General features: G+C 44.8%; 5 protein-coding genes across 13 annotated transcripts in view; 2 read left to right on the forward strand and 3 right to left on the reverse strand.

Moving 5' to 3' along the window:
- Positions 1 to 1,171, forward strand: part of LOC148386919 (secretogranin-2b-like) — a 3,902-nt gene extending 2,731 nt beyond the window's left edge. The window contains exon 2 of the mRNA XM_088396241.1: positions 1 to 1,171. This exon is cut by the window's left edge and continues 1,280 nt beyond it. Coding sequence (XP_088252367.1) covers positions 1 to 518 — 518 coding nt within the window. The 3' untranslated portion in view covers positions 519 to 1,171.
- Positions 1,172 to 1,347: 176 nt separating this feature from the next.
- Positions 1,348 to 5,889, reverse strand: LOC148386920 (AP-1 complex subunit sigma-3-like). Of its 2 annotated transcripts, XM_088396250.1 has the most exons (6): positions 5,648 to 5,889; positions 4,421 to 4,599; positions 4,176 to 4,284; positions 3,539 to 3,676; positions 1,733 to 1,791; positions 1,348 to 1,571 (listed from the first exon to the last, which is right to left on the reverse strand). In XM_088396250.1, exons 1-5 carry the CDS (start codon positions 5,648 to 5,650, stop codon positions 1,747 to 1,749), a joined length of 474 nt encoding a protein of 157 aa, XP_088252376.1. In that variant the 5' UTR covers positions 5,651 to 5,889; the 3' UTR covers positions 1,348 to 1,571; positions 1,733 to 1,746. The 2 variants fall into 2 exon arrangements, with proteins under 2 accessions (XP_088252376.1, XP_088252377.1); XM_088396251.1 differs by lacking the exon at positions 1,733 to 1,791 and having other exon boundaries at positions 5,648 to 5,885.
- Positions 5,890 to 6,606: 717 nt separating this feature from the next.
- Positions 6,607 to 10,578, forward strand: miga1 (mitoguardin 1). Of its 4 annotated transcripts, none has more exons than XM_088396246.1 (14): positions 6,607 to 6,926; positions 7,108 to 7,249; positions 7,579 to 7,744; positions 7,943 to 8,089; positions 8,146 to 8,273; positions 8,384 to 8,516; positions 8,578 to 8,666; positions 8,827 to 8,936; positions 9,005 to 9,077; positions 9,144 to 9,230; positions 9,337 to 9,570; positions 9,636 to 9,689; positions 9,847 to 9,963; positions 10,039 to 10,578. In XM_088396246.1, the coding sequence occupies exons 2-14, from the start codon at positions 7,157 to 7,159 to the stop codon at positions 10,177 to 10,179; spliced, it is 1,572 nt and encodes a 523-aa protein (XP_088252372.1). In that variant the 5' UTR covers positions 6,607 to 6,926; positions 7,108 to 7,156; the 3' UTR covers positions 10,180 to 10,578. The 4 variants fall into 4 exon arrangements, with proteins under 4 accessions (XP_088252372.1, XP_088252373.1, XP_088252371.1 ...); XM_088396247.1 differs by having other exon boundaries at positions 6,608 to 6,926; positions 7,886 to 8,089; positions 8,890 to 8,936; XM_088396245.1 differs by having other exon boundaries at positions 6,609 to 6,926; positions 7,108 to 7,243; positions 7,886 to 8,089.
- Positions 10,579 to 13,435: 2,857 nt separating this feature from the next.
- Positions 13,436 to 20,046, reverse strand: fubp1 (far upstream element (FUSE) binding protein 1). Of its 4 annotated transcripts, none has more exons than XM_088396238.1 (20): positions 19,886 to 20,046; positions 19,323 to 19,413; positions 18,502 to 18,537; positions 18,396 to 18,432; positions 18,197 to 18,243; positions 18,056 to 18,127; positions 17,923 to 17,980; positions 17,674 to 17,836; positions 17,503 to 17,601; positions 17,238 to 17,348; positions 17,056 to 17,158; positions 16,624 to 16,863; positions 16,401 to 16,561; positions 16,087 to 16,244; positions 15,929 to 16,007; positions 15,719 to 15,848; positions 15,388 to 15,462; positions 14,935 to 14,997; positions 14,029 to 14,198; positions 13,436 to 13,942 (listed from the first exon to the last, which is right to left on the reverse strand). In XM_088396238.1, exons 1-20 carry the CDS (start codon positions 19,970 to 19,972, stop codon positions 13,889 to 13,891), a joined length of 2,034 nt encoding a protein of 677 aa, XP_088252364.1. In that variant the 5' UTR covers positions 19,973 to 20,046; the 3' UTR covers positions 13,436 to 13,888. The 4 variants fall into 4 exon arrangements, with proteins under 4 accessions (XP_088252364.1, XP_088252365.1, XP_088252363.1 ...); XM_088396239.1 differs by having other exon boundaries at positions 15,719 to 15,844; positions 15,931 to 16,007; positions 19,290 to 19,413; XM_088396237.1 differs by having other exon boundaries at positions 19,290 to 19,413.
- A 189-nt stretch (positions 20,047 to 20,235) lies between these two features.
- On the reverse strand, positions 20,236 to 25,666 carry slc25a24l (solute carrier family 25 member 24, like). Of its 2 annotated transcripts, none has more exons than XM_088396248.1 (11): positions 24,418 to 25,666; positions 23,090 to 23,390; positions 22,873 to 22,999; positions 22,301 to 22,388; positions 21,834 to 21,945; positions 21,574 to 21,735; positions 21,308 to 21,445; positions 21,100 to 21,210; positions 20,857 to 21,024; positions 20,643 to 20,781; positions 20,236 to 20,532 (listed from the first exon to the last, which is right to left on the reverse strand). In XM_088396248.1, exons 2-11 carry the CDS (start codon positions 23,210 to 23,212, stop codon positions 20,342 to 20,344), a joined length of 1,359 nt encoding a protein of 452 aa, XP_088252374.1. In that variant the 5' UTR covers positions 23,213 to 23,390; positions 24,418 to 25,666; the 3' UTR covers positions 20,236 to 20,341. The 2 variants fall into 2 exon arrangements, with proteins under 2 accessions (XP_088252374.1, XP_088252375.1); XM_088396249.1 differs by lacking the exon at positions 24,418 to 25,666 and adding an exon at positions 23,826 to 24,127.
- Between the last annotated feature and the right edge of the window lie 2,073 nt (positions 25,667 to 27,739).

Below are 27,739 nucleotides of genomic sequence, written 5' to 3' on the forward strand. Positions count from 1 at the left end.
GACCCGTCGAGACTACGGCGGATAGGATCCCGGCGGGAACCCACCCTGATCCAAATGCGGTCAAAATCCCGCCCCCGCCGGCCGGACGGAGGGAGAATCTATTCTTGTCCGAGCTCAACAAAATGCCCTTTCGCCGTCGGGCCAATGACGACGACGGCGGCGACGTGGAGGACGAGGTGACCACTTATCTGGCGGCCAAAATCCTGACCGAGTACCCACCCGACGGCATGGCCAAGCGGGACACCCGGGCTCAGACCCAAGGCCGCTTCCCCTACGAGCTGTACGAGAGGGCCGTGAAGGACTACCTGAGCCAGGCGGCGGACTCTGCCAGCAGACCGGTGGACAAGCGGGAGGAGAAGCCCGCTGAGGTGCAGAGCAAGGAGGAGGTGGAGGAGGAGGAAGAGGAGGAGGAGGGGATGAAGGCCAACAACTCCGCCCTGGCCCCGGGCACGGTGTCGGGAGGAGAGGGAGGAGGAGGAGGAGAAGAGCACCGTGACAAAGCTGCGGCTGGAATGTAAACGCTATGATTCAAGTATTTCAATTTTCTCTGTATCGTGGATGTGATCTAGTTTACACATTTTCTTGTACAAATCATAGCTGATATCACCCTAATTAAAAAAAAAAAGAAAAACAAGTAACCCCCCCCCCCCCCCCCCCCCAAACACACACACACACACACACACACAGTCCCTATTTGCTGCAAGGTCGTTATTGAAATATAATGACATCATAGGAGACTCAAATCACAGGGTTTGTCACTTCTATTCCTCCAAAATTCTCTATAAATATCAGATAAGAGTTTTTAATGACGTTTTGTGACACTGGTAAAGTTTTAGACTGTGTTTGCATAACATGTCTACTTGACATTCGATTTCAAAACGTGTTCAATTCAAGTAGATGTGAAGATCCCAGTACGTTGCTAACATTTGGCTTGCCGACTGGAACGAAAGTGTATCCCAGCCGGGTTTGTGAAGTTGTCGTCATTGTGATTACGGATGGTTTATCTACCAGTCTAAATCTCAGCCTGCCTTCCAATCGCTTTCATACTGCGTCGTCGGCCTACCGGTGGTTGTGCTCTGTATGCTCATTTTTAAACCATTTTGTACATGCTCGATAATGTGTGATGAAGCACAGATGAATAAAGCATCAGCGGTATTATTTTTCTTTTTGACGAGTTGCGTTGCTCATTTTCAAAAAAACATGGGAAGAACGTTATCAAAATACACATTTCATTAGAAGGTCCAAATTGTTCTCAAGATGTCATTTCCACACGAGCAAAGGTTCTCAAAAAAAAAACAAAGGTGCTGGCACAATTGGAGATGAGACAGATTAAAAAATCAAACAACATTTCATTTGGGAATGTGAACTAGCTTTAATGAAATCATTCATTTGAAATGGCAATCTATTAATAGCGTTCACGACAGCTCTGAAATATTCTCACCCTTTTGCGGCGGTACAAACAAATGACTTGTAAGCAAGGAATTGTTGTGCTTGCATATTAAGGTCCTGAGCTGACTCGGTCCCTTTTTCCAGTGTCAAAATGCCGGCTTGCTCATATACTCCTCCATTGTCTAGAAGAGAAGAAAGCAGAAAAGCACACAGAGGATCAATAACCTTCCAAATGTCTGGAGGCTCAATTGTGCGATAGATAGGGTGAAGAAGCACACGTTTACACATCACCTGGAATTAAGAACACCGACACACAGTCACTAACACAAGCGGAACGTCTAACCTGTCTGTCCATATTCAAGGTCCAAACAGCTCCACCTCATACCAATCATTGCTGCCATCCTGAAGCGATAATGATCACAATCAATGGGAGCCGGCCAACGGCTAACGGCATCAATTCTAAATTCAGGTGTTAGTCAAGCCCTTAGCGAGAAGCACGCAAAGAAACAATGACGGGAAGCGTGGCGTGGCATGGCGTGGCTAAACCCACGCCACCCGTGCCCCCTCCCACGCCAAATCTGCCCGCTAACCAACACTGGCTGGCTGGCAGGAAGGCGGGCAGGCAGGCAGAGACACAAGAGAGAGGGAGCAGAGCCACAGCATTGCACACTCAAGGGTGGAAAAACAGGCAGCGCACACAGCAAACATCCAGAAAACGAGCAAGACTCTCTCAGCCGCAGCACCACCACTGTTCATCAAAATGGACCATCGCACTGACTACCGGAGACGCGAGCGAGTGCGCCACCACACAACTACACTGAATGAAACAACAGCTTCCCGTGCTGCAGAGAGCTCAATACAAAACCTAGTAAGGAAAATTAGTGTTTGGTGGAATAGTTTTTTGCTGTAACAATGTGAGAACTTTATTCAATAAACAGGTTCCCCAAGATAAATAAATCATCAACGACATCATTCAATCAATTGACAAATAAACATATTCATTTATTCATTCTTTTTGCCTGTTGATTCTTTTTTCTTTTCACTTGGACTCCAGATTTTCTGTTACAGACAGAAAAAAAAGATGAACAGCTAGCTATTCTTTCTTTTTGTTTGTATTCAGAAGACAATGTTATGCTATTTATAGTTGCCGCCAAGAGTAGAAGGGTGGAGCAGAAAATCGAGAAGAACTGCCCAAATCCGTGGCAGCCTATGTATTTTTTATGAGGATTATTTTGAAATGCATACAATTCAACACTTTGTCACATTTTGTTACTTCAATGGCATAGTCACTTTCTGGCCACCTGACCTGGGGGCAGTATCATACAGAACTACAGCTATAGGCGCCGCCGTACATGGTGGTGGTGGTGGAGGAGGAACTGGTCATAATTGCTCAGCAAGCCGCAGTAATACGAGCCATTCTTCTCAGAGGAAAAATAATTCATATACCACTATGGTAAGAATCCGTCTACGTGTGTCGCGCCGGTGTTTGCGTTCATACGTCCAATTAGGTCAAGTGTTACAACACACCTGCGCCATTTCTTTGTTAACTGGCAGCCTTCGAAGCCTTCTCCTTTCAAAGGGAAGTATGTTATAACAAAGACTACCTACCAAACACATGTACCCAAGCATTTGATTTGACATTTGGAAACTGATGCCACCTGGAGGGAGAGAGGCCCGCAGACCAAAGCTGGGCATACACTGCACAAATCAAACTCGTCTGACGGAATAATTGTGTATGCCCAAGTTTTTTTGAAGCCGCTCCGCAGCACATTCCAACATTACAATATTCTTACAAGCCTGTGCGACTGTGTGTGACTGGTGTTGCCTTCGCCTTGTGCGTCTGTGGCAATGTTTACATGGACAGCGGTTTTCCATTTGTGGCCACTTTTGGGAAATGGTATCAGTTAGACGCTGCCATAAAATAAGAATTTTTAAAAAAAAAAGGAAAAAAAAAAAAAGAAAAAACAAACAACTCAGTCCATAGCTGATTAAGCAGCTATTGAAACTAAGGACTTCCGTTGCAAGGTATCAGGTTACTGCTGTCCATGTAAATGCCTCTTATGTGCCTTTTAAACAGTGTTCAAAATGGTGTTGAGTCTTTTTACAGAGAGAGAATCAAACCGGGTTCAAGCTGGCCGGAGCGTCTCACCTCCTGCAACATGTCTGAGGCTTCGATGGAGCGGTTCACAATCTGCTTGGAGGTTTCCTGGATTTCACCTCCCATGAGGAACTCGTCCAAGATAAAATAGGCCTTCTCAAAGTTGAAGATTATGTCGAGCTCGCACACCTGGGAGGAGAGGCCGGGCATGATGTCAGATAATACAGTCGACATTGGAACTGCAAGCACGCACGCACGCAATGTTGGCCCTTCAAAATGGATTTGATTTGACGTGCAAAACAAACAGACTCTCCTAACCTCTCAACAACCCAAACTCAACTCATCTCCACCCCAACATAAAAAGCTCATGCCCCCACTACAACGCTTTCGTGACACCAGTTAATATTTAGACAGGGCATGGCGCCACCTTGTGGCATATGAGATGATAGCGAGAGCACCAAAACACAAAGACTAAGATCACCCAAAAAACAGGAAACTGCTGTATATCAAATATAATCAAGCTCAAAGGAAAATGTAACTCTTAAAAGTAGAATGTGAGGTAGGTCACACGAGGTGGGTCACACGAACAGATTAAACAATTCTCCTTATTGTTAATAGAACTGTGCTGAATGTCCGCACAACTACTGTTGCTTCAATATGAACTGAAGAAGGCGAAGAAAAAAAATACATTGCCAAAGTATCTGTCCAGCAGCTCGACGTAGCGATGAATAACCTCCAAAGCTAGCAGCTCATTCTCCTGGTGCTCGATGGCCAAACAGAAATACAAGCTTGCGTATCTAAAAGGGGGAAAGCGGGACAGAGTGAGGTGAGTAAGTCAGTTAGAGACTTGATCTCCTCAGGGAGTGCATCTTTGAGAAGATGACAAAAGCTTTGTAAGAAAGAATGCAGAGCCCCACCCAGCCACCCACCCACCTTTTGTAGATAATCTTCAGGTCTTTCCAGTGCAGGAAGTTACAGGTACGTGGTTGCCTTGCCAACACGGCTGTGGTCATGTCCCTGATGATCTTCTTCTTTTCACGATCAGACATGGGAGTGTACCATCTCTGCAAGCGCAACTTGCCCTGGCGACTGAAGAGGAGCAGGAAGCGCATCTGACCATGAGGACGCAAAGCAACAAGTCAGAGTGGCCAACCAATAGAGACACGTCCTCTTTCCCTGAGGACATGATTAACTCGAGCAATGTGTGTTCTGCGGCGCCACGGCTCATTAAAGAATAACTTGACTGTCCAAACAGACACCAAACTTTGATGAGAGCAACACCCCAGTTCATTTGAACACTATTTGTATTTTGTGGTGTGTATCCGGATTCATTCATCAGGATCGAAGCATGTTTTGGGATCATACACAAAGGTGTATTTCACTATAAACTATGAAGAGTGATTTTTCTGGTATCAATTACAAGTGTTGTCATCTCATTTGTGTCCTAAACACATGGCCACATGGCATGAAGTGCTATCGGCGCATAGTATCAGAGCATTTTGATCCATTTGGACAATGTCATATTAGTGCATCCCCTCTTAAGCTATTGTGTTTGTTGTCTTGGAGAGCAGCATTTCATTTTCTGCCTTTGCCACATTGGACTTTTATCCAAGTATAGTTTTCGGACTATCTCAAACTGCAGTGGATCGCAGTTGTCTGACGCTATTTAGCCACATTAGGTGGATGAAATGTTGGATATCGCTCAAGTAATAATACAGGTATTTGTTTTATGACTAAAATGGTATTGCAAAATATGATTTTCAATTTTAAACGTATGTATCTTACGTCAGTAAGGAGTGGAAAAGGGAGACAAAAAGATCCGTTTCAACTGAGAGTCAAATGAAGGCGGAAAACAAGCCAGTGACCAAACCTGTTTTCCTGCAATACGGTTGGAGTATTGCCCCCCGCCCTACCATCTCAAGAATCAATGTTTGTTGAACTTACAAAAAGTCTGACTAAAAGTAGAACCCATCCACGGCGTGAATTAAAAAAAAAAAAGATTTAAATAAATCAAGAAATGCTCTTTTTCCGGGGAGATGAAGTTGTTCGGCGGTTTGTGCAGCTAACAACAACAAGCTGTCAGGTCAGCGCGACAACAGGTGCAAACAGGTGATGCAAATACTGCGTGCCTGCCTGCCTGCCTGCGTGGAGCTCACTTACCATGTTACCGGCCGATGAATCGAGGCGTCCCACGAATGAAAATATCTAAACGGAACCCTCATACGGGCTCACGATTTCCTTTGGAAAAGTCATAAGCTTGTCATTGCCGTCCTGTCGTCCGTCCACCGTCGAGAGCCACAAGCGAGCAAAGCCACAAGCGAGCAAACTTACTAAGCTCCGCCCTTCTTCCGCGTTGGTGCCGTCGCCGCCGCCGCGCGGTATCCAGCCGGGCGTCGCTTTCCGCCCCGCTTTCGCGCCCCACTCTCCCGAAGTCTCATTTTCAAGGGTGATCTAGCCAAAAACGTGGACGAGACCAATCAAGTCATAACAATACATATTCACGTCAAAGAAAACAGTACGTCTAGAAGTAAACATGAAAGGACACCGGAAGAGAAAGAAAATAGCATTAAATACCAACCAAATGTGCAAAATGCAAGAGAAAACCCAAAGGGCTTCATAACTGGAAATTCAATCCTCTTTAGACCTTTAGCACGTATCAAATAAAGTTTGACAAGGGGAGAAACTTTTGATCATTTGAACAAGTTCACTTTTAAAAATACGTCGTTCTCCCAATGCTTCATTTAAAAATCCCTTTTTTCACTTTGAAATAGGACTAAAATCTTGAAGAAGAAAAAAAAACTCCGTTGTTGTGACGTATCTGTGGCATGTTATACAATGATGACGTACTACTATTTATTTTGAAGCAGGCCAGATCTTATGTGAGATTAATTCAACCAAGAACTGCGAGAAAGTTTATATTGGAAACCATAATTTTGGTCCTCACGTATGAAGAAAATTCCCATAAAAAAAAAATCTAATTGTTCAAAAAATGGCAGCAATTGACGCACTAATAGCGAGCGCTTCCCTGTGACGTCGTCACGCGTACGTACTTTCGGGTGGCAAAAGCCAAGTAAAAAGACTTTAATTATACCTGTACACGCAATAAATGTGAACAAATTGAGTCATAAAAGACACGCGCTTATGGAATTACAATCCGCAGTTAGGGCTCATTTACCACCAATGTTGGAATGATGTAAGAGCTGAAAGATCTGAAAACGACCTTCACTTTGACATGCAATACCACGTTTAGTCGAGCAGGGGCGCTTTAACTCCCCGAATAGATACATCAAGTAGCGCTAGCTGCGGCCGACGTTAGCCGAGCAGTAGTCCTTTTTCACTCGGCTTCACCTGTGGAGGTCAGCCGATCGATCGATCGAACTCTTCTATTACCCTACCAGCCCGCCTGGCGCCGGAAAAGAAGAAGAAATCGCATGCACAGGTAATCATTTTAACTCTCATTTTGCACCGTCCACCATGCACACGGTACAGAAAATGGATTCTTTCAAATAGGGAAAAGCGTTCAGTCTTGATTTGTCTGATATGTGATTAAGTCTATGAGCAATCTTATTGCAATTGTAATAGCTGTTATGTAATGAGGTGTTGTTATATCCCGCCCGCAGCCGCACGAGCACCAGCACCAGCCACCGGTGTCATGGCTAGAGCGGCGCAATGACGCAATGCTCCCAGCTTTCGGCCAAGGCCGCTGCCCTGCGTGTCATCCACCTGCCGCTGGCTGTGTGTGGCTCCGTGGGCCAGGTGCAGGTACACCGGGAAGTTGATTGATCTATTTTCTGTTTCTTTTTCCAAAGCTTTTTGTTGCTCTCATATCACTGCAAACTCTGGATTTGGGTTAGTGGAGGGTCCTGGAGTTCGGGGTAGGATTAGAGTTACACTTTGGTCTGTCTATTTATGGCTGCCAAATGTATTTTGTCTCTTTTCTGGTGTGTCACTTTCCTTCTACAACTCCATTTTGAATAGGAAGTCCATTTTACATACGTCCCCCTTACTTAAATAGATGTAGACGTGACACTTGCCTGTGTGTGTGTGTGTGTGTGTGTGTGTGTGTGTGTGTGTGTGTGTGTGTTCATCAGGTGAGCACGGGCACCAAGAAGCTGGTTGCCGCTGCAGCCTTCGGCGCTGTCTCGCTGCTCTTCCTGGCCCGCCGCTTCCAAAGGAGACGAGGGCGCAAGAAGGCCACTTCGCCGCAATGGGATCAAGCCGGCGGCATCCAGTTGTTCATCTCAGCGCCGGAGTACGGTGAGCAAATATAGACCTGTCGAGAGTTGGTGTGTGTGGGGATGGGGGGGACACTTATTGAACAGGACAAAGAGTCAAACACAAAGATGCAGCATTTGGTTGAGTTCCACATTGTTTCATAAAGAGACAATCTTCCCACAGACAAGAGCAATGGTCAGAAGACGACGGTCAACCACAAGTTGGCTTTCTCGCTCGCAGACCCCAGGGAGCGTTCCGAGAGTCTAGCGTCCAGCGCGGACACCTCCAGCAGTGGCACCTGCGCCTTGGAGTCCAGCTGCTGGGATAGACTAGGCCACGCCGACATCTGCGGCGTGGCGCCCACTCCCGAGAGCCTCTACCTCATGGGTAAGTGCTTTTAGATAGCACTTAGCACACTTGACGTGTCCCCTGTCCTGTGGCAGGTATGGATTTGTTTGAAGAGGCGCTACGGCGGTGGGAAGAGGCGTTGACGTTCAGGGGCAAGGAGGCGGACGACCTGATCTCGGTCAAGACTGGAGCTGCGGACGCCGTCACCGAGGACAACGCGGAAGTATGTGCTTCTGCGTCTACATTTTTTTTCCGTCCATCAACCTTTTTGCAGTGCTTCTTCTCATTTGGAGGTACGTCCTTTTTTTTTTTTTTATTCCTTCCTGGCTGCAGGATGTTATGGGTGCAGAGTTTATCCACAGGCTGAAGTCGCTGCTGCGGAAGGCTTACCGACTGCAGGGCGAGTTGGAGGGTGTGCTGGAGGGCACGTCAGAGCCTTGGTCCAACGCCAGCAGCAGCCGCGGCGGTTAGTCAGTCCAAACGACTAATTGTGTGGACGAGCGTGTTAACATTTTGTCTTCTGTCAGATATTTTGTCTCGAGAGGAGCAGGAAGACGCCTGCCCGAGAGACAGCATGAGCATCGCCTCCACCGACTCTTTTGTGTCCGCAGTCGAGGTGAGAAAATTCCAGGCACCTCCGTGACATTTGACACGGCGCTCTGAGTGGCTCTCTTGTCAAAGAAACAGAATGAACGGCGTCCAGCATTTAACAGCCTTATTTTACATCCCACTCCTATACTGAAAAATTCCGTCTCACTCGCACACAACGTTTCTAGTTGTCAGAGCGCAGAGAGCTGAGGAGCATCTACACGCTGACTCATCATCCCTTCTATGAGGAGGCCTTACAGATGGCGGAGGAGGGCAAGATCACCTGCAGGGTGCTACGGTAAACAAACGCGTCCGACGCAGGAACAGGTCGAGACGCTGAAACCGCTTTGGCTCCACGTCGGTCAGGACGGAGCTGTTGGAGTGCCTCGACGACGTGGATTTCCTCGCCAAGTTGCACTGCGTGCGGCAGGCATGTCAGGTAGGTGGCGCCAAGCCATCTGTCGGCAAAGCCGCAAGGGTGAGGTTCCGTTCTTTTTGTCCGCAGCTCATCCTGCGTGAAAGAACCACTCGGTTGTTTCTGGCTGACACCGGGAAGAAGATTTTGTCATCCATCATCGTCAAAGCGCAGAAGGTACAAGAACTGCAGTGATAGTGATGGATGGACAGACTAGTTCTAAAGTGCTAGTCTGTCCGTGAGCAGTCTGCTGCGGTTTATTTGGCCACGCTGTGGATTTCAGAGCCCAAAGAGGTTTGAGGAAGTTTTTGAGGAGATGATGTGCTTCTTGGAGCAAGCGGAGCACTGGGAGAACACAGCAGTGGAGTTGGCCACACGGGGCGTGAAGCACCTCAACTTCTATGACGTGGTGCTGGACTTCATCCTGATGGACTCCTTCGAGGACCTGGAGAACCCGCCTGTCTCCATCCAGAACGTCGTCAACAACCACTGGCTCAACAGCTCCTTCAAGGAGACGGTGCGCGGGCAGAAGAGAAATGGCAGACCGCCGCAAGTTGTAACTCCTTTTGGTCTCATTTTTAGGCAGTGGCGTCAAGCTGCTGGTCAGTACTGAAGCAGAAGAGGCAGCATATGAAGGTTTGTGCGCGTTCTCGCCGCTTTCCACCAGCACATGTAGTCCGTTTTTGGAGCGCATTCTCAAACTTAGGGATTGGCCAACTTTAGTCGGTGTTGGATGTGGTATGCGACTCCAGCTTCTTCGTGAGCCATATTTGCTTTTCTTTGGTTAAAACAGGTTGCAGATGGCTTCATTGCCCGCTTCTACACACTGTGTGAGCAGATCAGTCCCGTGTTGGCGTGGGGCTTCTTGGGCCCTAAAAGCCCCCTGCACGACTTTTGCTGCTTCTTCAAGGTAAGTCTTATAGTGTTTGATGAAAACCTGGCACACCTGAGTCCATTTGCACCATAATGGATTATTGGGGTTTAGGATCAGGTGGTGCACTTCCTCAAGGACGTATTTGACCTGGATACGGTTCGCTACTCGAGCGCAGACAGCCTGGCCGAGGACATGTTGCACCTACTGCACCGTCGCTCCCAACTGCTGCTGGCTTACCTGGGCGCAGATTGACTCCCTGCGACCCAACGGCTGCGCCAGCCAACCCCTTCCCTTCCCTTCCCGGAGCCTCGCATGCTGTGAGCGGTTGCTGTATTTTGCCCATCATGCTATCTGTCCTGGAGGAGGCTTTACAATAAGTCAAATAGAGTAGAAACAAGTCTTTTATGAAATGCATGTTGAGCGAAATATTTATTTTAGTGCACGCACGCGCACGCACACACGCACGCACACACACACACACACTTTTTGTCTATTTTGAAAGGCTGGAATTCAACTTGCGATATTAGTCGTACTGACTAAAAGGCATTCTGATCTGTGGTAGTCATCAAATATCCACCAGCTGCCCTTTTGGGCGAATGTGTTACTTCATGCTCTGGAGATTCAAATCAAAATAAAAGGTCCTAACATCGAGTGACAGTGATTTGTTGATAAATATTCTGTGACTTACTCATGACATTAGTGATTTGTTGATAAATATTCTGCAACTTACTCAAAGTAGTCTTTGCTTCAACATTACAAGCAAATGAACCCTCCTAATGAGTCATTTGATCTCATAAGCCAGCAGTTAGTCATAAGATTTGTTTATGACACCTTTATTATTGTCAATGAACATCACAGTACAAGTGAGCATATAGTACAGCACATTTACCTCTAAGGCGGCTTCCTCCTGGCTAAATAACTCCTCTCCCACCCAGCCACCCCCCTTAAAAATGGCAGAGCCTTAGTGGGACATTTCCATGACACGACATGTTCAAAGTTCACTTCCTGTCCTCATCCAACTTTCTAAAGCATTCATTGCAACAACCATGAGAACGACGACTTCATATGACAACCATCAGACGACTTTTAAAAACAAATCACTTTGGCAACATTCAAAACAGTCAACCCGAGCAGAAAACATGCCTAGCTTGCACTTTTTGCAGTCCACAAATATGACATGACTTTTTAATTGGGTCTGTTTTTTTTTTGTTTACCTTAAGCACTGGAGCTCTTGCCCGGCCGGCCTACGCTCGGCAGAAACTACCACAGGCTCTGATTCTAGCGCCTAAGCTTGCAGCATCCTCCAACACTGTGAGCGAGAAGTGAAGGCGTTTCAATGAGTACGTCAGCACTGCGCTTTCGACAGAATACACACCACCAGAGAATATTGGTCAGCACATTGGTTTTTTTTTCCTTCAGAAAATTGCCCTAACCTTCTGGAGCAGCTCTACGAGAATGCAGGAAAAATATGTAAAGGCCTATCGTAGTATGCATAGACGCAATATTTCCTCGTAACCAACTTTGTACTTTTGAATCCACAGTCATACGAGTGAGTCAATTTTCATCAGTTAAGCATGAATTCATGGACAAGGTCAGCATTACTTTGCATGGATGGAAAAGTGGTCAAATCGTCAAACAAGACAGTGGAACCTCCAAAGCCAAACTAATTGGCGTGGCGTCGGTTCACTTACAAGTCGTTCTCCAAATGACAAAGACACATTTGACAAGTCATTGAGCTCCAGCATCAAACCCTTTCAACCCTCCTGTTAAATTCCTTTGTCAGGAAATGGGTCCCAGTCACTTTGTTGCGGTTGTGTTAATTGGTCAGGAAAAAGACTATCATCCTACTTAATCATTGGCATACTTGAAAACTAAACACACTGCCTAACTTCTCCATTGAATTTCTTTCAGCTGTATAAAGGGGCCAATTAGACCCGGTAGAATTGACAAGTCAAATTACAGAACAGGCATTGTATACAATTAGAGACACAACCTAAACACGTCAATTGAAAATACGGCCGGCGGTAACAAAATGGTATCACAGATGCCTTTTGACTTCCCACACCAACACAAAGGCAGAGAAACAAGAGTTGTGACATTGGCGCTCTCTCACGGACCGTTCGTTCGCTTTTAAGATTTGACATTCTCCATCGTATGCATATTCGCCCGCAAAATAATAATAATCTTTGGGGGTTCCACTGTATTTCACAATTAGTTCCTTAGGCTTTGCTTACCTGAGTTACTGCAGCACAACCTAAGGTGTAAGGTCTGGGGGGGAACACTGCAAAGATCAGATATACGTGTGTGTATGTGTATGTATGTATGTGTACATACCAATATATATATATATATATATATATATATATATATATATATATATATATATATATATATATATATATATATATATATATATCACTATATATGCAGTCAATATGATTCCTCCTTTCTGATCTGGTCACGTCAAATCCAATAGTTTTTCACAGTGCTCAATTTAAATCAATCGATATTCATGTGACAAGTCCACAATTCAGTACGACATGCTCAAATATGACATTTGCAACACAACAGAAGGCTAAATGAGAACATGCTACGCTGTACATTTTGATCAGTGGCCGCGAGAGAAGGGGAAGGGCGGGCATTTCAAGAGAACAAGTCAACGACGACTGACAACCGAGCAAAAAAGTATCCGACGGTGAATCAACAGCACTGATGTGTTTGACGCAGCAAGTGCTACAAAATGAATTCAACAGTCAAAGTCTACGCCTGGCTTCACAACAGTGCATACTTACCCAAAGACAAAAGAGAGGGCAAAATGGGACAAAAATATCATCCATCATTTGCAAGCATCATTAGGCTGTCAGCTTGAGTACTTACAGGATAGGAGGGCTCAACTTGGATGTGGACTGCATTAGCCGCCCCATGCCCGAGCCAACAGAGCTCAAAGCTCGTAATGGAAAAGACACTAACAGCAGTGACAGAGCAAAAAATAAATAAAAAAATAAAAATTGACTTTTTTTGCATCGCTTTGATCATTTTGTACATGGGTGGGCAGGACGGAAAAAAAAAATCATACAATTTACCTGACTGTCCTGGAGGAAAAATAAGGGAACACTAATAAAATAGGCAACATTTCTTTGCAATCACTTTCCGAGAGGGGATTAAAAGAAAAAACTTGCTTACCACTTTTCTACACTCGCCTGTGGAGGAGGAAGTGTCTACACGTCAAGGCATAAAAACAATCACATGGGCATACTAGCTCGACAACTTTAAACAACAACAACAAGGCGCACAAGTCGTCTGGCTCAAGTCATCAAGACAGAAAGCATGGCAGCAAACGGCAAGTGTCAAATCAACAAGCGTCTTGTAGACAGTTGGAGAGAAACAGGAGATCATCGCTTTGTGTCAACCCACAGGTGGCTCGCTAGTTAGTAGCTAACGTGGCATTCGGCCGGCCGGCCAGCCAGCCCTCTTCTCCTCACTAGGTGGGCCCCAACTTACCAACACAGGAGGTTTCAGTTTGTTTTATTGCAAAAAACACAACAGGCAAGAAGCATTGCTTTTCCTTTTAAAACCGAGATGATTTACATGGTAACGTCTACAGTTCAAACATGACTTCTAACCACATTCAATGTAGAGATACAGGGCTGGAATGAGTTGAGTAGCCTCACTAAAAACAAAACATTTACAAGAAAAACACAAGTGTGTATATAAATGGAGGAGAGAGGATGTGCTCGTCAGGTCATTTGACATCTACGTGAAACACCAAGGAAATTTAAGATCTTCACCGAGGCGTCTGCATCCAAACATTTAACAAAGGATTTTGTGTTCAACAATGAAGCATTTACGTTATGTCCACTTCGCATTACTGGCCCTGTGCAGGAGAAATACATAGAAGATACGATGCATGTTAACAGCAGGAAAAAATACTGCAGACATCCTGTGCAGGGAGGAAGGTTTATTAGGTTAGAACACTGCTGCTACTGCTGCTGCTCACACCGGAACCCTGTAAAGCCTGTGGGAGCAGGGGGGGTGTTAAAAATCCCTACTGGACTAATTCGTGCACGCGGTTCTTCAAAAGGGGGAGATTGGGGGGTGTACCTGAGGGGCTTGTGGTGCCGCTCCCATGGTCTGTGGGTTCCCCGTGCCGTAGTAAGCCGCCTGCTGCCGGTAGTACTCGGCCCAAGCGGCGCTATAGTCCGGCTGCCCGCCGGGTTGGGTGGCGGGGGCCGCAGCGGCCGCCGGTGCTGCCGCCTGAGGGGCCGCTTGACCTGGAAGAAGCATGGGAGACTTAAGGCGCAACTAAACAAAATGGCACCACGGTTGTAAATTCAAACACAAAAAAAGAAGAACTTTGTGACTTCATTTGGAACTCATGAAACGGAACGAATGTACACGAGTTACGTTGTTGTTTGACAAACTCAAAACTTTTGGCCAATTTCTCTTTCACAAAAAATAAAGTATGAAACTTCCATCAATTAAAAAAAAAATGTTACCAAAATAAAGTATGAAACTTTCATCAATTAAAAAAAAAAATGTTACAAGCTACAGACAGGTGATAAGCAACATTTGACTGGTCCACATAAAAAGTAGCCTGGCGAAATTCTTCCAACAATCGCTTATACGTTTGTATCTGGGAACAACTTTCGTGTGGCCACAGCAATATTACAAGAAAGGCAGGCCTCTAACTGGAAATAGTCTCGAAGGAACTTAGAAATCACAGTGATTGTAATTCACCTTTAAATGAATAAGATACTTGGTCAACTGAATAAATGGTTAAGTCTAGCGTAGTCATGCTTTAAAGTCCCAATGATTGTTTATTTGTAAAAAGGGGAACGAACCCGGCACCCATGTCTCTGAGTGGGGGTCAGAAACCTTTTGCTTTTGTCTTGGGAGGCTGTGGAGCAACATCTCTACAGCAGAGTGCTGCGTGAGGAGAACAGCCACCACCCAACGTTCAACTTTTTTGTGTGTGTGTGTGTGTGTGTTGGGGGGGGGGGCACTCACCTTGTTTCTTATAATACTCCTCCCAGGCTTTAGTGTAGTCCTGAGGTTGTTGACTTTGTTGACCTGCGGAAAGAACACAGCGTTTGTCAGTGTGTGGCGCAGTCGCTTATCAGCAGCAGGACTCAAGCAACATCCCACAGGTAAAAACAGTTTGTCAAGCAGTAAGACAATCATAGCACGTCCAAAACAACAAATATATCTTGGAAACAAAAGACTGCTCTAAGGGGATGAAAGGGTGCTTCAGTCCAGGAGACATTGAGAGTGGTGCAGTCTAAACAGCACAGGCTGCTCAAGGTCAAACTGAGTGCGCTCAAAAAATACACTCCACGAGGGGCTGAAATACTGACACATGTCCAGACCTGGTGTTTAAAAAAGGCGTATTACTAACAGCCCAGTTGCTGTTTAGACTGACGTATGTTCAAATAGGTGTACACTGAGACTACGTTTATATACCCATTTTCTTGTAATAATCCTCCCAGGCCTTGGTGTAATCTGCCTGTCCACTCTGACCTGCAGCCTGTGGGTCACCTGTTAAAAAAAACGGTACTTGTAATTCGTCAATCATTCCGAGCAGGCCTTCCTCCTCTACGGGGCTGTCAACCTAAAGATGCTGGAGGACTCTAGCCTGTCCTTGATATTTATTAAAAAAGAAAAAGAGAAAAAAAAAAAAAAAGGCGGGGAGGGGGGGGGCTTGTCTCCTGTCTACCAAAACCAGCTAAAGACTAATGACGTGAACCTACTAGTCAATCCACTTTCAAGCTGACGCCGCAGGGGTGAACATTACCTTGACCGTTGGACTGAGTGGTGCCTGGCGCACCACTTGACGGCGTCATGGGAGCCTGAGGTTGCTGGCCATACTGAGCGTAGTACGCTGCCCACGCTGCGGCATTAGCATCTGCAGCTGCTTTGTCTGAACCCATAGTTGGGAAAAAAACAAAAAAAACTTTTAGATTGGATTGATCATCATAAAAGCTCATGTTGCCACCAGATTCTTACTTGGATCAGGCTGTCCTTGCTGCCAGTGTGGATAGCCGTTGCCCCACCCCTGAGGCTGGTATGGTGCTGGGGGACCACTAATCAAAGACAAGAATAAGCCATTTTAACAAAACGGTTGCACTTCAAAGCTTGCATCAAAACAAGTTGTGAACTTACTGTGGTCCCGGGGGTCCCTGATTGTACGGCCCGGGGTTGTACGGCCCCATCGGCGCACCGGGCGGTCCCGGGGGGCCCGGAGGACCATGTGGGCCGGGACCTCCGTGTCCGTGTGGACCAGGGGGCCCATGTGGGCCACCCATTGGCGTGACGGGTCCCTGAAATGTGAGGAATACACCATTCCTGCACAATCGCTCAACAACAGTTGCCATTTGGGAGGGACAAAATCCATCCACCAAATGTTTAAAGTCTTGCAGTGGAGATTGGTCTTGAATCTGTGGCGGGGAAAACTTAACCTCTCATCCCTTACTCACCCCAATCTTCTCCTCTACCAGCTGCCTGGCGTAGTCAATCTGCTGGGGCGATCCCCTGACAGTGAACATCTTCACATTGGGGTCAGAGGGAGGAGGAGGATTCCTCTGCAGCTCAATCCTGGCCCCTGACTGTTGGCTGATTCCTTTGATAGTCTCACCACCTGCAAGACAATTCATCGATGATTTGGGTCCAATCCGAGCGCCTCGGAGTGGGTGATCTCACCTTTCCCGATGATTAAGCCAGTCTTCATGGTCGGGACGGTGAAGCTGAACTCCTGGAGCCCACCCGGAGGGCCCATGTTCCAATTTCCCTGCCCGCGCCCTCGGCCTCGTCCGCCGCCGTGACCCGGAGGCCCGCCGGCCTGGACGCTCCTCAGCAAGTCTGAAATGATCTCTGCTGCATGCTGCGCTTGCTCAGGAGGACCCATGATCTGTGCTATCCTGTCTGGTGCGCTACCATCATCTAGAATGCAAGAGCAAGGAGATTAGAAACTATACTTTCATTTCACTCATTTTCTCTTCATGTCATCCTTAGGTCTCAGAAAAATAGGTTTGGGTTATCCATCAGCTTGTCAGCGTGGTGCATGGGATTTAATCATTGACCAACATTACTAAAAAGGCATTCAAGGTGGTGGTGGTGGCGGCGCTAAACAACCTGGTTTAAACTGGATCCTGACCCCTGTGTCGCTCTGAATCTTTTTGATCATCTCTCCGCTTCTGCCGATCACAATTCCGACTGCAAACCGGGGAACCGGAACCTCGAGGAGGAAAGCGCACTACGGTGAGGTCACCGCTTGGTTGAAAAATCCTGTCCTTTCAGTGAACCGCTTGACTTACATCTAATGTCTCGCCGCCACTGCCGCCGCCTCCGATTCTGGAGCCGTACTCGCCCCTTTGCTCTCTGAAGCCCTGATCTCTGATCAGCTCCATCACCATCTCTTTGGCTTGCTGTAGAATGTCAATTTTAGTCACAGGATTTGGACAATTTGAAATGAAACAATGGCTAGATGTTGAATTTGATCAGCAACTAATATCGAGACCTCTACTCTAAAGCCAAATAACACACACGCACACAAAAAAAAAAGACAGACCTGTAACCTACCTGAACTTTAAAGGGTTCTCCTGAAATACGGAGAGGTTTGTCAGCGCCTGTGTTTTGGGGGCCGTCTTGAATCATGACCATCTTTACTCCGGCTCTTTCCTGCAACGCAACAAGTCAACTTGCGAAGCATGTGAACTTTCGCTCGATCGGACAGTCAAAGCGCTCGCTCACCTGAAGACTCTTGATGGTCTCGCCTCCCTTGCCAATGACTAGGCCGGCTTTAGAGGCAGGGACCATAATCTCCTGAACCGTCATGCCTGGACCGTCGCTGTGGTGGAACGCCGGGGACGGTCGTCCCTTCTCAACGATCTCTGTGAGCAGCCTCTTTGCCGTCCTATTGGAAAGAAGACAACCAGGTCGCACGTTGTTGCTGATGACGTCATAAAAAAAAACTGATTTTTGCGGAATAAAAGTACTTACTGAATAGCGTCTGGTCCTCCCGTCAACGTCACCGACCTATCGGGCAAGCCTCCGCTGTCTGGAGGATAGAAAGCTCAATTCAACGCTGCAAGCAAAAACACGACCGCTTCTTCTGACTCGAAACTTAACTCACCAGGGGCGATCTGTATTTTGCATCCCGATTCTTGCTGCAGACGTGAGATTTGTTCGCCACCTCGGCCGATGACTGCACAAAAGGACAACGCGTCAGTGTATTTCACTGCAGGAAGAGATTTTCACAGGCTAGTGAACTTACTGAATCCAACCATTCCATCGGGAACCTTGAATTCCTCCGATATTGATCTGAAGGTGGTGGGGGAATAGCACAATGCAATGTTTTGTGTCATTCGATTCAGTGCTCCAAATATTTTAGAAACAGAAAATTCTACAGATTACCCCATCAACAAATCATAAGGGGGGGTGCACGGTTATTTCTTTCTGCTAACTAAGCTCACCTTGGGGGGCCACCCATTGCTGACATAGCAGAAAAGGCTGAAAAAGAACAAATAGTGATGAGCTACAACCAGAATACAAACACACTTGCACGTGTAGATGACTCACCATCATTGGTTGCCACCTTCTTCGTCTCTGGTTGGTCTGTGGCGATGTGATAAAATAATCATTACAATTGTCTCAAGCCTATCTTTCCCTCTAATTTACTGGAAATGACTGGACAGCACTGAGCAGATGACGTTTTCAGGGCAAATACAATTTTAAAATCTTCTGTGAACTTGAGTTCAAATAACACAGGAAACACATCTGATCATAAAAATGTAACAGTAGTACAGCCCTTTAAGAATTCATTCAATATTATGGTATCGGGAACTCTTATCAAATGACATTACCCAGGATGCACACACGGCTAATCAGACCATTTTTAATCCATTTCTAATCCAGCTACCCGCCCATGACTATTTAGTACAAACGCTAAAGGGGTCCATATGTGTGATCTGGAGTACTGGTCTCACATTTGAAAAACGGGTTGGAAGATTAAAATTATATGTATTGTATACCCTTGTCTCACATTTGAAAAATGTGTTGAAAGATTAAAAATCTATGTATTGTGTAATTTTCTTAGTTATAGTCAATATTTCCTCTGACATGCCTTTGATTTGCAGACCACCCCAAAAAAACACTGCTGTGATGGCTGTTGTGGACAATCTTAAATTAGAACACTGTTAAGTACACTAAACATACCTTTACGTAGCAAATCATGCATTGGGATTAATGAGTGAAATTTGACAGAGTTAAAAAACACATATGCTTGGTTAGTTCAGTTAAAAGCAAAAACATACACCAAGCAAGCAATGAATCACTAAAGTGGGATGGAATCGATTGAAGTCACTGACCGATATTCAGGTTAGGCATGGGAAAATACCCACCAGCGTCCTCCAGGGGCCTTTTCTGGCCTCCGTAGTTGAAATCGCTCGTCGGAGGGGCTGCAACGCCATCATTACTGATTTTCGCTGCGATCTAAAACACATACATTGTGATTTGTTTATCCAAAAAAAAAAAAAAAAAAGCAGAAAGAAATGTCACGCGTGTTCTTGGAACTTCGCTTTTATATCTCGAAGCGCGAGGCCTTTAGCTTGACTTGCCTCCGGAAGTGTGGCCCAACAAAGGAATGCTTTTTAAGCCCGTGTGAGCACGTTTTGAATTTCTTTTAAGCGCATATACGAATATTTCCATCTTTACGACGTACTTACGAAGCCACATATGGACAACAAGTTCAGTGGTGACAGCAATTTCTCATTTTCGGTAACCGCCAGCCATTGTGGCGTCATGTTAGCATAAGCCATCTCGCGGTAGCGTAGCTCGATGAGAGGCCAGGCCAGAAGGAGCGCGAGAGAAAGGCGAAAGAAAAAAGAAATACCACAATACCTGACATTCCCGATGCGAAAGCGACACTATGCTCAAGTAGAAAGAACGCCGGGCTTTTTCTCACCTGTCGTGCTCGCTGAAGAGCGTCTTTATAAGCGTCATTCATTCCGCCGCCGCTGGATGGGGGAGCCACGCTGCTGTAGTCCGACATATCTTAGGCAGGCTATGTCTCTTTTGCTCGACGCGACAAGATGGCGGGTTGCATAGGCGGGAGGGTAACGAAAAGCATCTCGGGAAACTTGCTTGTCTCGCGATAATTGGCGCGCGCGAGATTGTCACGCTGATGGACGGACACAGTGATTACATTATTTTATATGACCTTACATTACGGACACCGAACACACATTAAACAACAATCATTTGCTTGTGGGCAAAACAACAAAAAAGTCTCTTAGTTGTGCACGAGTCAGACCGTCCAATGATCTGAGCAAGAATGGCACTTTTTTTTATTGCTTGGAACACGGACAAATTTTGCATCATTATTTTTGCGCGACACACGCTTCAACGCCTCTACCAAACCTCATGTGCCCGTGGAAGAAAAGAGGTTTTCAAACATTCTGCATAAGGTTAAGTTCATGAGGGCGCATGGAACGGCTCGTACAAAGCTGGCACCCATTCCGTTGTAGTAGCCGCGCAGTCCGTGTCTTTCATATATCCGTTTGAGTCCGAGCAGGACCCCCGGTGAGGTGACTCGTGAGCCGAGGCAGACGGCTGCGAAATAAGAAAGCAGGTGATGAAACTGTCCCAAATCACGTTGAAGAATACCGTGTGCTGCAGCCCTCGTCTGGGATCAAATTTAGATACAGGAGGGGTCCCTCTACCTTGTGCCTGCTGCTGCGTTCTTATCACCGCCAGAGGGTAGCTGCTCATTTGTCCGCAAGCGAAGGCCACAAAACTGAAGAAGAAGAGCCTTGAGTCGCTGCTGTAGGCTGGATGGCTCTGGGCCCAGATCATGATAGACTAGTGCATGAAGAATCTGTTGCCAAAGCCGTTTCCAGACAGGAGTCCTATTTGATAGACTCGATAACACATTACCTGATGGACCGCACACTCCACACCAGCGTACGGGATCATGCAAAGGACGCTGGGCTTAAATCCTCGGTAAAACGACGACAAGGACTCCTTCTGGTAGATAGAGCGGGCGCAAGACACCACGCCACGGTAGGTGCCCACACGCTGCAGGTTGAGGCGCACTTTCAACACCTGTTAGGACATAAAGAGGCTTGCAGTCCCACGTAGCTGCAGAAGGTTCCTTTCCTATTTGGCTACGCTTTATACCTCCAGAGGGTAGAAGACCGCGTGAGCCATAGCGCCGGACACGCAACCCAAACCGAAGCGCTGCTGCACGCTCAGACTCTTTTCACTTCTTCCCCGCACGGATCCCTTCATCTGAATTCAGACCAAGAAAGGTTTACTAGAAACGAGGGGGGGATACTTCTGGGAGCTTGTGGACTGCGGTGTTGCCTTCAGGACGTAGACCGCTCACCTGCGCGTAGATGAGACACTGAAGTGTGGACTGCGGTGTTCCCTTCAGGACGTTGACAGCATTGCCTTGCCACATGGCACGGAGGCCACCGACACGAAGCTCACGGAAGCCTCGAGAGAAGGCCTTGGATCCGTAAAACTACAAAGACAACCCAAATGAGAACAAAAAGGAGTTTCATACGCAATCTTTTTGGGCTCGTCACCACACCACACCACAGTTCCTATGTTAATCACACGCATGCAAATGGAATGGAATCAGGTGCTGACCTGCAACTGAGTCTTGAGGCGGTCAATGGGGGCCGTCGCCGTCCGAGATACGGCATCAGCCAAACCGGCACCCAAAACAAATTTCATCCATGCGCTGATGCCGGAAATCTCTTCTGGAAAGTCCATGGCCACCAGCGCTCGACTCTCGCCCACGTCAAGTACCTCAGAGGTTGACATGCATGAGTTACATTACTATGGAAGTACAATACCTCTGTCTGATTTTGGAGCCAGGTGGAGCCGAGGGCTCGACGGAGTCTCACCAGACTGTGTTTCCATGACGACACCAGCTCGCCGATGTCGTCTACCGGTTTGAGGATGACGTGCTGCAGGAACTCATCCCAGTCCACCGTCATGGAACCGTCCGTGTCCATCCTGTCGCAACATTGTCGGTGCACACAAGAGTGGCCCTTTGTAGCTATACCAGCTATGTGCTAGCTAGCTAGTTAGTTAGTTAGTTAATTAGTTAGTGTGCCTAGTCGTTGCAGTAGAGAACGAGAGAATAACCGCTAAAACAATCAAAGCAGAGTTGTTGTTATTTTGCAGACCCTCTGAGATATCATTGCCGGCTGCCCCCAAGAAAAACATCCGCCAGTGGGTGAATTGAAATAGTATGGTAGTTCTATGATCGCTCAGGTGACATTGAATTGAGAAAACATTGGATTTGTGTTCCACTTTGGAGGTTCCACTTTCAATCCAGTGTTGTGAAGGGAGCAAAAAAGGGTCTTACATTTGGATGACTTTATTGGCATGGGCCTTTGAAATGACCACTCCGATCTCCTTAAACAAACAGACGATGTCCTCCTGGTCAATCTGCCCTGATCAGAAAAGACACGCAATATAGCACAAGAAATATTTGTTGCTCGATGTATGGCAACGACAGTCGTAAATACGTACATCAAAGCTGCAACTTTTACGGGATTTTGGCGACTGAAGTCTCATTTGAACCTGCATCGGTCTTTTGGCGGAGGGGGTTCATCATAGTTTGATTTCGAATTCAAAATTGCTATAGTCCTATTTCAACCGGCTCAACATTTGGAGCATTTGCACCAAGGCAATTGTATTCTTGTTTGAACGTTTTCAACTTTTGCAGCGTTATGTGGTAGTTTTATTTGAACCTGGGTTAAGTTTGCAGCCGGCTGACTTGAAAAGTGCAACGTTTTCCATGATCATGGAACGTTTCATGGTCTTTTGACGGATGACCGCTGCATTAGATGGTGCAGGTGTACCTGCAATGCTGTGGCCCGTGGGGGTATTTTCCATTTGATTTACTCCAATTTCATTTCAATCATTTACACTCACCACTCTTGTTCTTGTCCAGGTGTTCAAAGCAAATCTTCCATTTCCTCTCTCGGTCCATCATGTAGCTGAGAAACTCGTCGTAATCCAACTGGCCATTGTTGTCATTGTTGTAGGAGTTAATCACATTCTACGTGTATGAGTACGTGCGAGAAGCACATGTTAACGAACGGAGCTGAAGAAAATGTAGTCAGCATCATGCAAGCCGTAGAAGGTTTACCTGCACCTTAGCATCTGCCACCGAGATGCCGTGCGAGCTCATTTCACTGTGCAGCTCTGACAACGAGATGAAACCATCCCGATTCCGGTCCAGTTTAACAAATAATCCTCGGAATTGAGCCATTTGGTGGTGATGCTGCTGCTGCTGCTGCTGATGATCCGCACTGCGCTGCAGCCTCGCACACGTGCTTACTCACTGAGTGATAGTAAATCACCGATGCAATGCGCCACACTGACTTGTTGGTACAGCAGGTGGCGCTGTATAGTTGCAGTCGGTCCAAAATATCCTCATGTTAAATAATCTAAAAAAGGAGGCAGCAGTTGTTACCATATATATATATATATATATATATATATATATATATATATATATATATATATATATATATATATATATATATATATATATATATATATATGTATATATATATATATATATATAGATAGATATACATATATATATATATATATATATATATATATATATATATATACACATATATACATATATATATATATATATATATATATATATATATATATATATATATATATATATATATATATATATATATATATATATATATATGTATATATATATATATATATGTTGCGAGGGAGGCAGGCCGGGAGAGTCTATTTCAACTTGAAAGGATGGAATTCCCATATTCACTTAACAATCGTCCGGTTATGATTATGTGCAACATCATCGGCTGACAAAGTTCGCATGAATATACCTGGAAAGATCCTTTCACGTTCAAGTCCACCTAAAAGTGACGGAAGCTGGCACCTTAATCCGTACATGTCATTGACATCTGTAATGATCATCAATATCTTTCTTAGCTAATTAACAAAGTGAAACCATTCTGTCCAAAATGCCGGGGTTGAGCCGCTTTGGCTTGATTCCATTGGCAGATAATGAGCACAAAGAAGTCGACGACGCTCTCGCACTTTAGAAACGATTTCACTGGCTTGGTGACAGTTTGACTCGGGAATGATGATGATTGCACTCTTTTATTGTTCAAATGATCGCAGTAGACACAAGCACACATCAATATTGACAAACTGGGACAGTGGGCATCGAACATTTCGGCATACGGAGGAGTTAGGCGACGGGCGGCGGTCTCTCGTCTGCTGCGGGGGTTACCGTTGCATCAATTTGGCAATCATCGTCGCATAAACCACGAGTTGCATTTAAAATGAACTGTGAGAAAGCAAACATCCGTAATGAGAGCGCGAGAGAGCGCGAGAGAGTGCGAGAGAGCGCGAGAGAGCGCGAGAGAGCGCGCGCGAGGACGTCTCCTTCGGGCTCGTTTTGCATGCACTTACTTGTTGGAGGATTTCTGTCACGTTAGCTCCCGGGGCAAATTTAACGACAGCTTTTATGTGCGCGTACACTGTTGGGAAATGTGAAGAAAAGCATTGATAGAAAGTCATTATTATTTCGTCTTTAGTTGTACACTACTTGTGCTTTTGAACAGGAATTTACTAGAACAAGTAGTAAACTTGTCTGACTTAACTTGTACTTGTGACATTTGGTCAGAAATTCACAAAAATCAAAAGTATTTGCTATACATTCATTCACAAAGAAATGAAGAAAGTTCTTTAGAGCACAAAAGGCTACCAAAATGACAACGTCAACATAATTCAAGTCATTTAACCCGGAAGTGTAATAACGAACGTCAAGCCACTGTGAGGTTCTGGGTTCCTTCCGACCGGAGCGCTTTCTCGCCGTACTTTAGTAATAGCAAGCATTTGTAGACGGCAATTTGCTGGCATCTAGTGGTGAAGACACAGCTGTGTCTTTTATTTTATTTTATTTTTTTGTGGGGAACAAGTCGATTTGAATGTTTGCTTGTGTGGGTGAGATCCCACTTATAGGGATTTCATCAACTAACAAAATACAAAAACTATATTAGTTATGGCACCCAAAAAAGTATCTATAAGGGAAGCTCAAACACGTGTGCCCATTTGTTTCCAATCAAGATGATATAAAATCATTTTTTCTCTCTTGCGACAGGCATGTAGATGTGTTTGAGGCGTCCTTGTAGATCAATTTGTAACATACGTTTACAGTAGGTATAAGAGGTTACCTGGGAGGCCATCAACTGAAAAGTGAATCAGATCAAAATGTCATTATGTAAATATTAATACATTTTTGAAAGAACAGTATGGATCAGGAATTTGGTGGGGGGAAAAAAACATGGCTGTGTCAGTAAGATGTGTGTAAGCAATTGGACGCTTGTGTGTGTGCATTTTTCTATTTCAGGTGCACCAAATGTAAAATATATACAGAGGTGTGAGAAGTCATTCTTTCTATGACTCATTTCTGAATGTATAGTTTTACGTTCGCTGTACATCAGATATTAGGTGATTAAAAAGTTCAAACCACTGCTAGCAAATATACAGTAAGTGTGAGAGATTAAAAAAAAACTTTAAACCATTCCTGTAAAAATAGACAGTTTACCAGATTACCTGGGGTGGGGGTAGCTGAAAATGATAAAGAAGAGAAAAACATAATCATTTCAACTATCAGCTCATTTCTGAATGGAGTATTAAGTTGTGTACATCAGGCATTAGGTGAGAAAAAAAAACCTTCAAAATAGACAGTAGATGTGATACGTTACCTTGGCTGATGGTAGCTGGAAAAAAAAGAGAAAAAATGATTATTCTTACGATGATTAGTTAATTTCTGAATGGAGTACTACGTTATGTATACATCAGGCATTAGGTGAGAAAAAAACCTCCGAACCATTCCTGTAAAAATTAGACAGGAGATGTGATATGTTACCTATGCTGTTGGTAGCTGGAAAAAAAAAAAAAAAGGGAAAAATGCTTATTCTTACGCTTATTAGTTCATTTCTGAATGGAGTACTACATTATGTGTACATCAGGCATTAGGTGAGAAAAAAAACCTTCAAAATAGACAATAGATGTGATACGTTACCTGGGGTGGTGGTAGCTGGAAAAAAAGAAAAAGAGAAAAATGATTGTTATTAGTTCATTTCTGAATGGAGTACTACGTAATGTGACCATCAGGCATTAGGTGGGAAAAAAAACCTTCAAAACAGACAGTAGATGTGGTTCTACGTTACCTGGGCTGATGGGAGCTGAAAAAAATCAAAACAGAAAAAATATTCTTTTGATTATTAGTTCATTTATGAATAGGTTATTATGTTAGGTGAACATCAGGCATTAGGTGAGAAAAAAACCTTTGAACCATTCCTGTAAAAATAGACAGTAGATGTGATACTACGTTACCTGGTGGGCTGGTGGTAGCTGGAAAAAAAGAAAAAGAGAAAAATGATTATTCTTACGCTTATTAGTTCATTTCTGAATGGAGTACTACGTTATGTGTACATCAGGCATTAGGTGAGAAAAAAAAACTTCAAAACAGACAGTAGATGTGGTACTACGTTACCTGGGCTGATGGGAGCTGAAAAAAATCAAAACAGAAAAAATATTCTTTCGATTATTAGTTCATTTATGAATAGGTTATTATGTTATGTGAACATCAGGCATTAGGTGAGAAAAAAACCTTTGAACCATTCCTATAAAAATAGACAGTAGATGTGATACTACATTACCTGGTGGGCTGGTGGTAGCTGGAAAAAAAGAAAAACAGAAAAATGATTATTCTTACGCTTATTAGTTCATTTCTGAATGGAGTACTACGTTATGTGTACATCAGGCATTAGGTGAGAAAAAAAAACCCTTCAAAATAGACAGTAGATGTGATACTACGTTACCTGGGCTGATGGGAGCTGAAAAAAATCAAAACAGAAAAAATATTCTTTCAATTATGTGTTCATTTCTGAATAGGTTATTACGTTATGTCAACATCAGGCATTTGGTGAGAAAAAAACCTTTGAACCATTCCTGTAAAAATAGACAGTAGATGTGATACTAGGTTACCTGGTGGGCTGGTGGTAGCTGGAAAAAAAGTAAAAGAGAAAAATTATTATTCTTACGCTTATTAGTTCATTTCTGAATGGAGTACTACGTTATGTGTACATCAGGCATTAGGTGAGAAAAAAACCCCTTCAAAATAGACAGTAGATGTGATACTACGTTACCTGGGCTGATGGGAGCTGAAAAAAATCAAAACAGAAAAAAATAATTATTCTTACGATAATTAGTTAATTTCTGAATGGAGTACTACGTTATGTATACATCAGGCATTAGGTGAGGAAAAAAACCTCCGAACCATTCCTGTAAAAATTGACAGTAGATGTGATACTACGTTACCTGGTGGGCTGGTGGTAGCTGGAAAAAAGAAAAAGAGAAAAATGATTATTCTTACGCTTATTAGTTCATTTCTGAATGGAGTACTACGTTATGTGTACATCAGGCATTAGGTGAGAAAAAAAAACCTTCAAAATAGACAGTAGATGTGATACTACATTACCTGGGCTGATGGGAGCTGAAAAAAATAAAAACAGAAAAAATATTCTTTCGATCATTAGTTCATTTCTGAATAGGTTATTACGTTATGTCAGCATCAGGCATTAGGTGAGAAAAAAACCTTTGAACTATTCCTGTAAAAATAGACAGTAGATGTGATACTACGTTACCTGGTGGGCTGGTGGTAGCTGGAAAAAAGAAAGAGAAAAATGCTTATTCTTACGCTTATTAGTTCATTTCTGAATGG

The sequence above is a fragment of the Syngnathus floridae genome, chromosome 14 (genome assembly GCF_059516105.1).
Source record: "Syngnathus floridae isolate MCC-2025c chromosome 14, RoL_Sflo_1.0, whole genome shotgun sequence".
Classification (NCBI taxonomy): Eukaryota; Metazoa; Chordata; class Actinopteri; order Syngnathiformes; family Syngnathidae; genus Syngnathus; species Syngnathus floridae.

Bases quoted from the DNA above. Each gene is read 5' to 3' on its own strand.
- LOC148386920 (XM_088396250.1), bottom strand. The intron at 4,285-4,420 runs GTGGGTGGGTGG...TCCCCCTTTTAG, and splicing joins CTGAAGATTATCTACAAAAG to ATACGCAAGCTTGTATTTCT. The intron at 3,677-4,175 runs GTATTTTTTTTC...CTCTCCTCCCAG, and splicing joins TGGACAGATACTTTGGCAAT to GTGTGCGAGCTCGACATAAT.
- miga1 (XM_088396244.1), top strand. From the start codon at position 7,157: ATGACGCAATGCTCCCAGCTTTCGGCCAAGGCCGCTGCCCTGCGTGTC. The intron at 9,078-9,143 runs GTAGGTGGCGCC...TTTTGTCCGCAG, and splicing joins GCGTGCGGCAGGCATGTCAG to CTCATCCTGCGTGAAAGAAC. The intron at 9,231-9,336 runs GTACAAGAACTG...TGTGGATTTCAG, and splicing joins TCATCGTCAAAGCGCAGAAG to AGCCCAAAGAGGTTTGAGGA.
- fubp1 (XM_088396237.1), bottom strand. From the start codon at position 19,972: ATGTCGGACTACAGCAGCGTGGCTCCCCCATCCAGCGGCGGCGGAATG. The intron at 16,562-16,623 runs GTGAGATCACCC...ATTGTCTTGCAG, and splicing joins TGGCTTAATCATCGGGAAAG to GTGGTGAGACTATCAAAGGA. The intron at 14,199-14,934 runs GTGAGTGCCCCC...TGCTTCTTCCAG, and splicing joins GGAGTATTATAAGAAACAAG to GTCAAGCGGCCCCTCAGGCG.
- slc25a24l (XM_088396248.1), bottom strand. From the start codon at position 23,212: ATGGCTCAATTCCGAGGATTATTTGTTAAACTGGACCGGAATCGGGAT. The intron at 23,000-23,089 runs GTAAACCTTCTA...TCATACACGTAG, and splicing joins TGGCAGATGCTAAGGTGCAG to AATGTGATTAACTCCTACAA. The intron at 22,389-22,872 runs GTGAGTGTAAAT...TTTTCTGATCAG, and splicing joins CCTGGACAAGAACAAGAGTG to GGCAGATTGACCAGGAGGAC.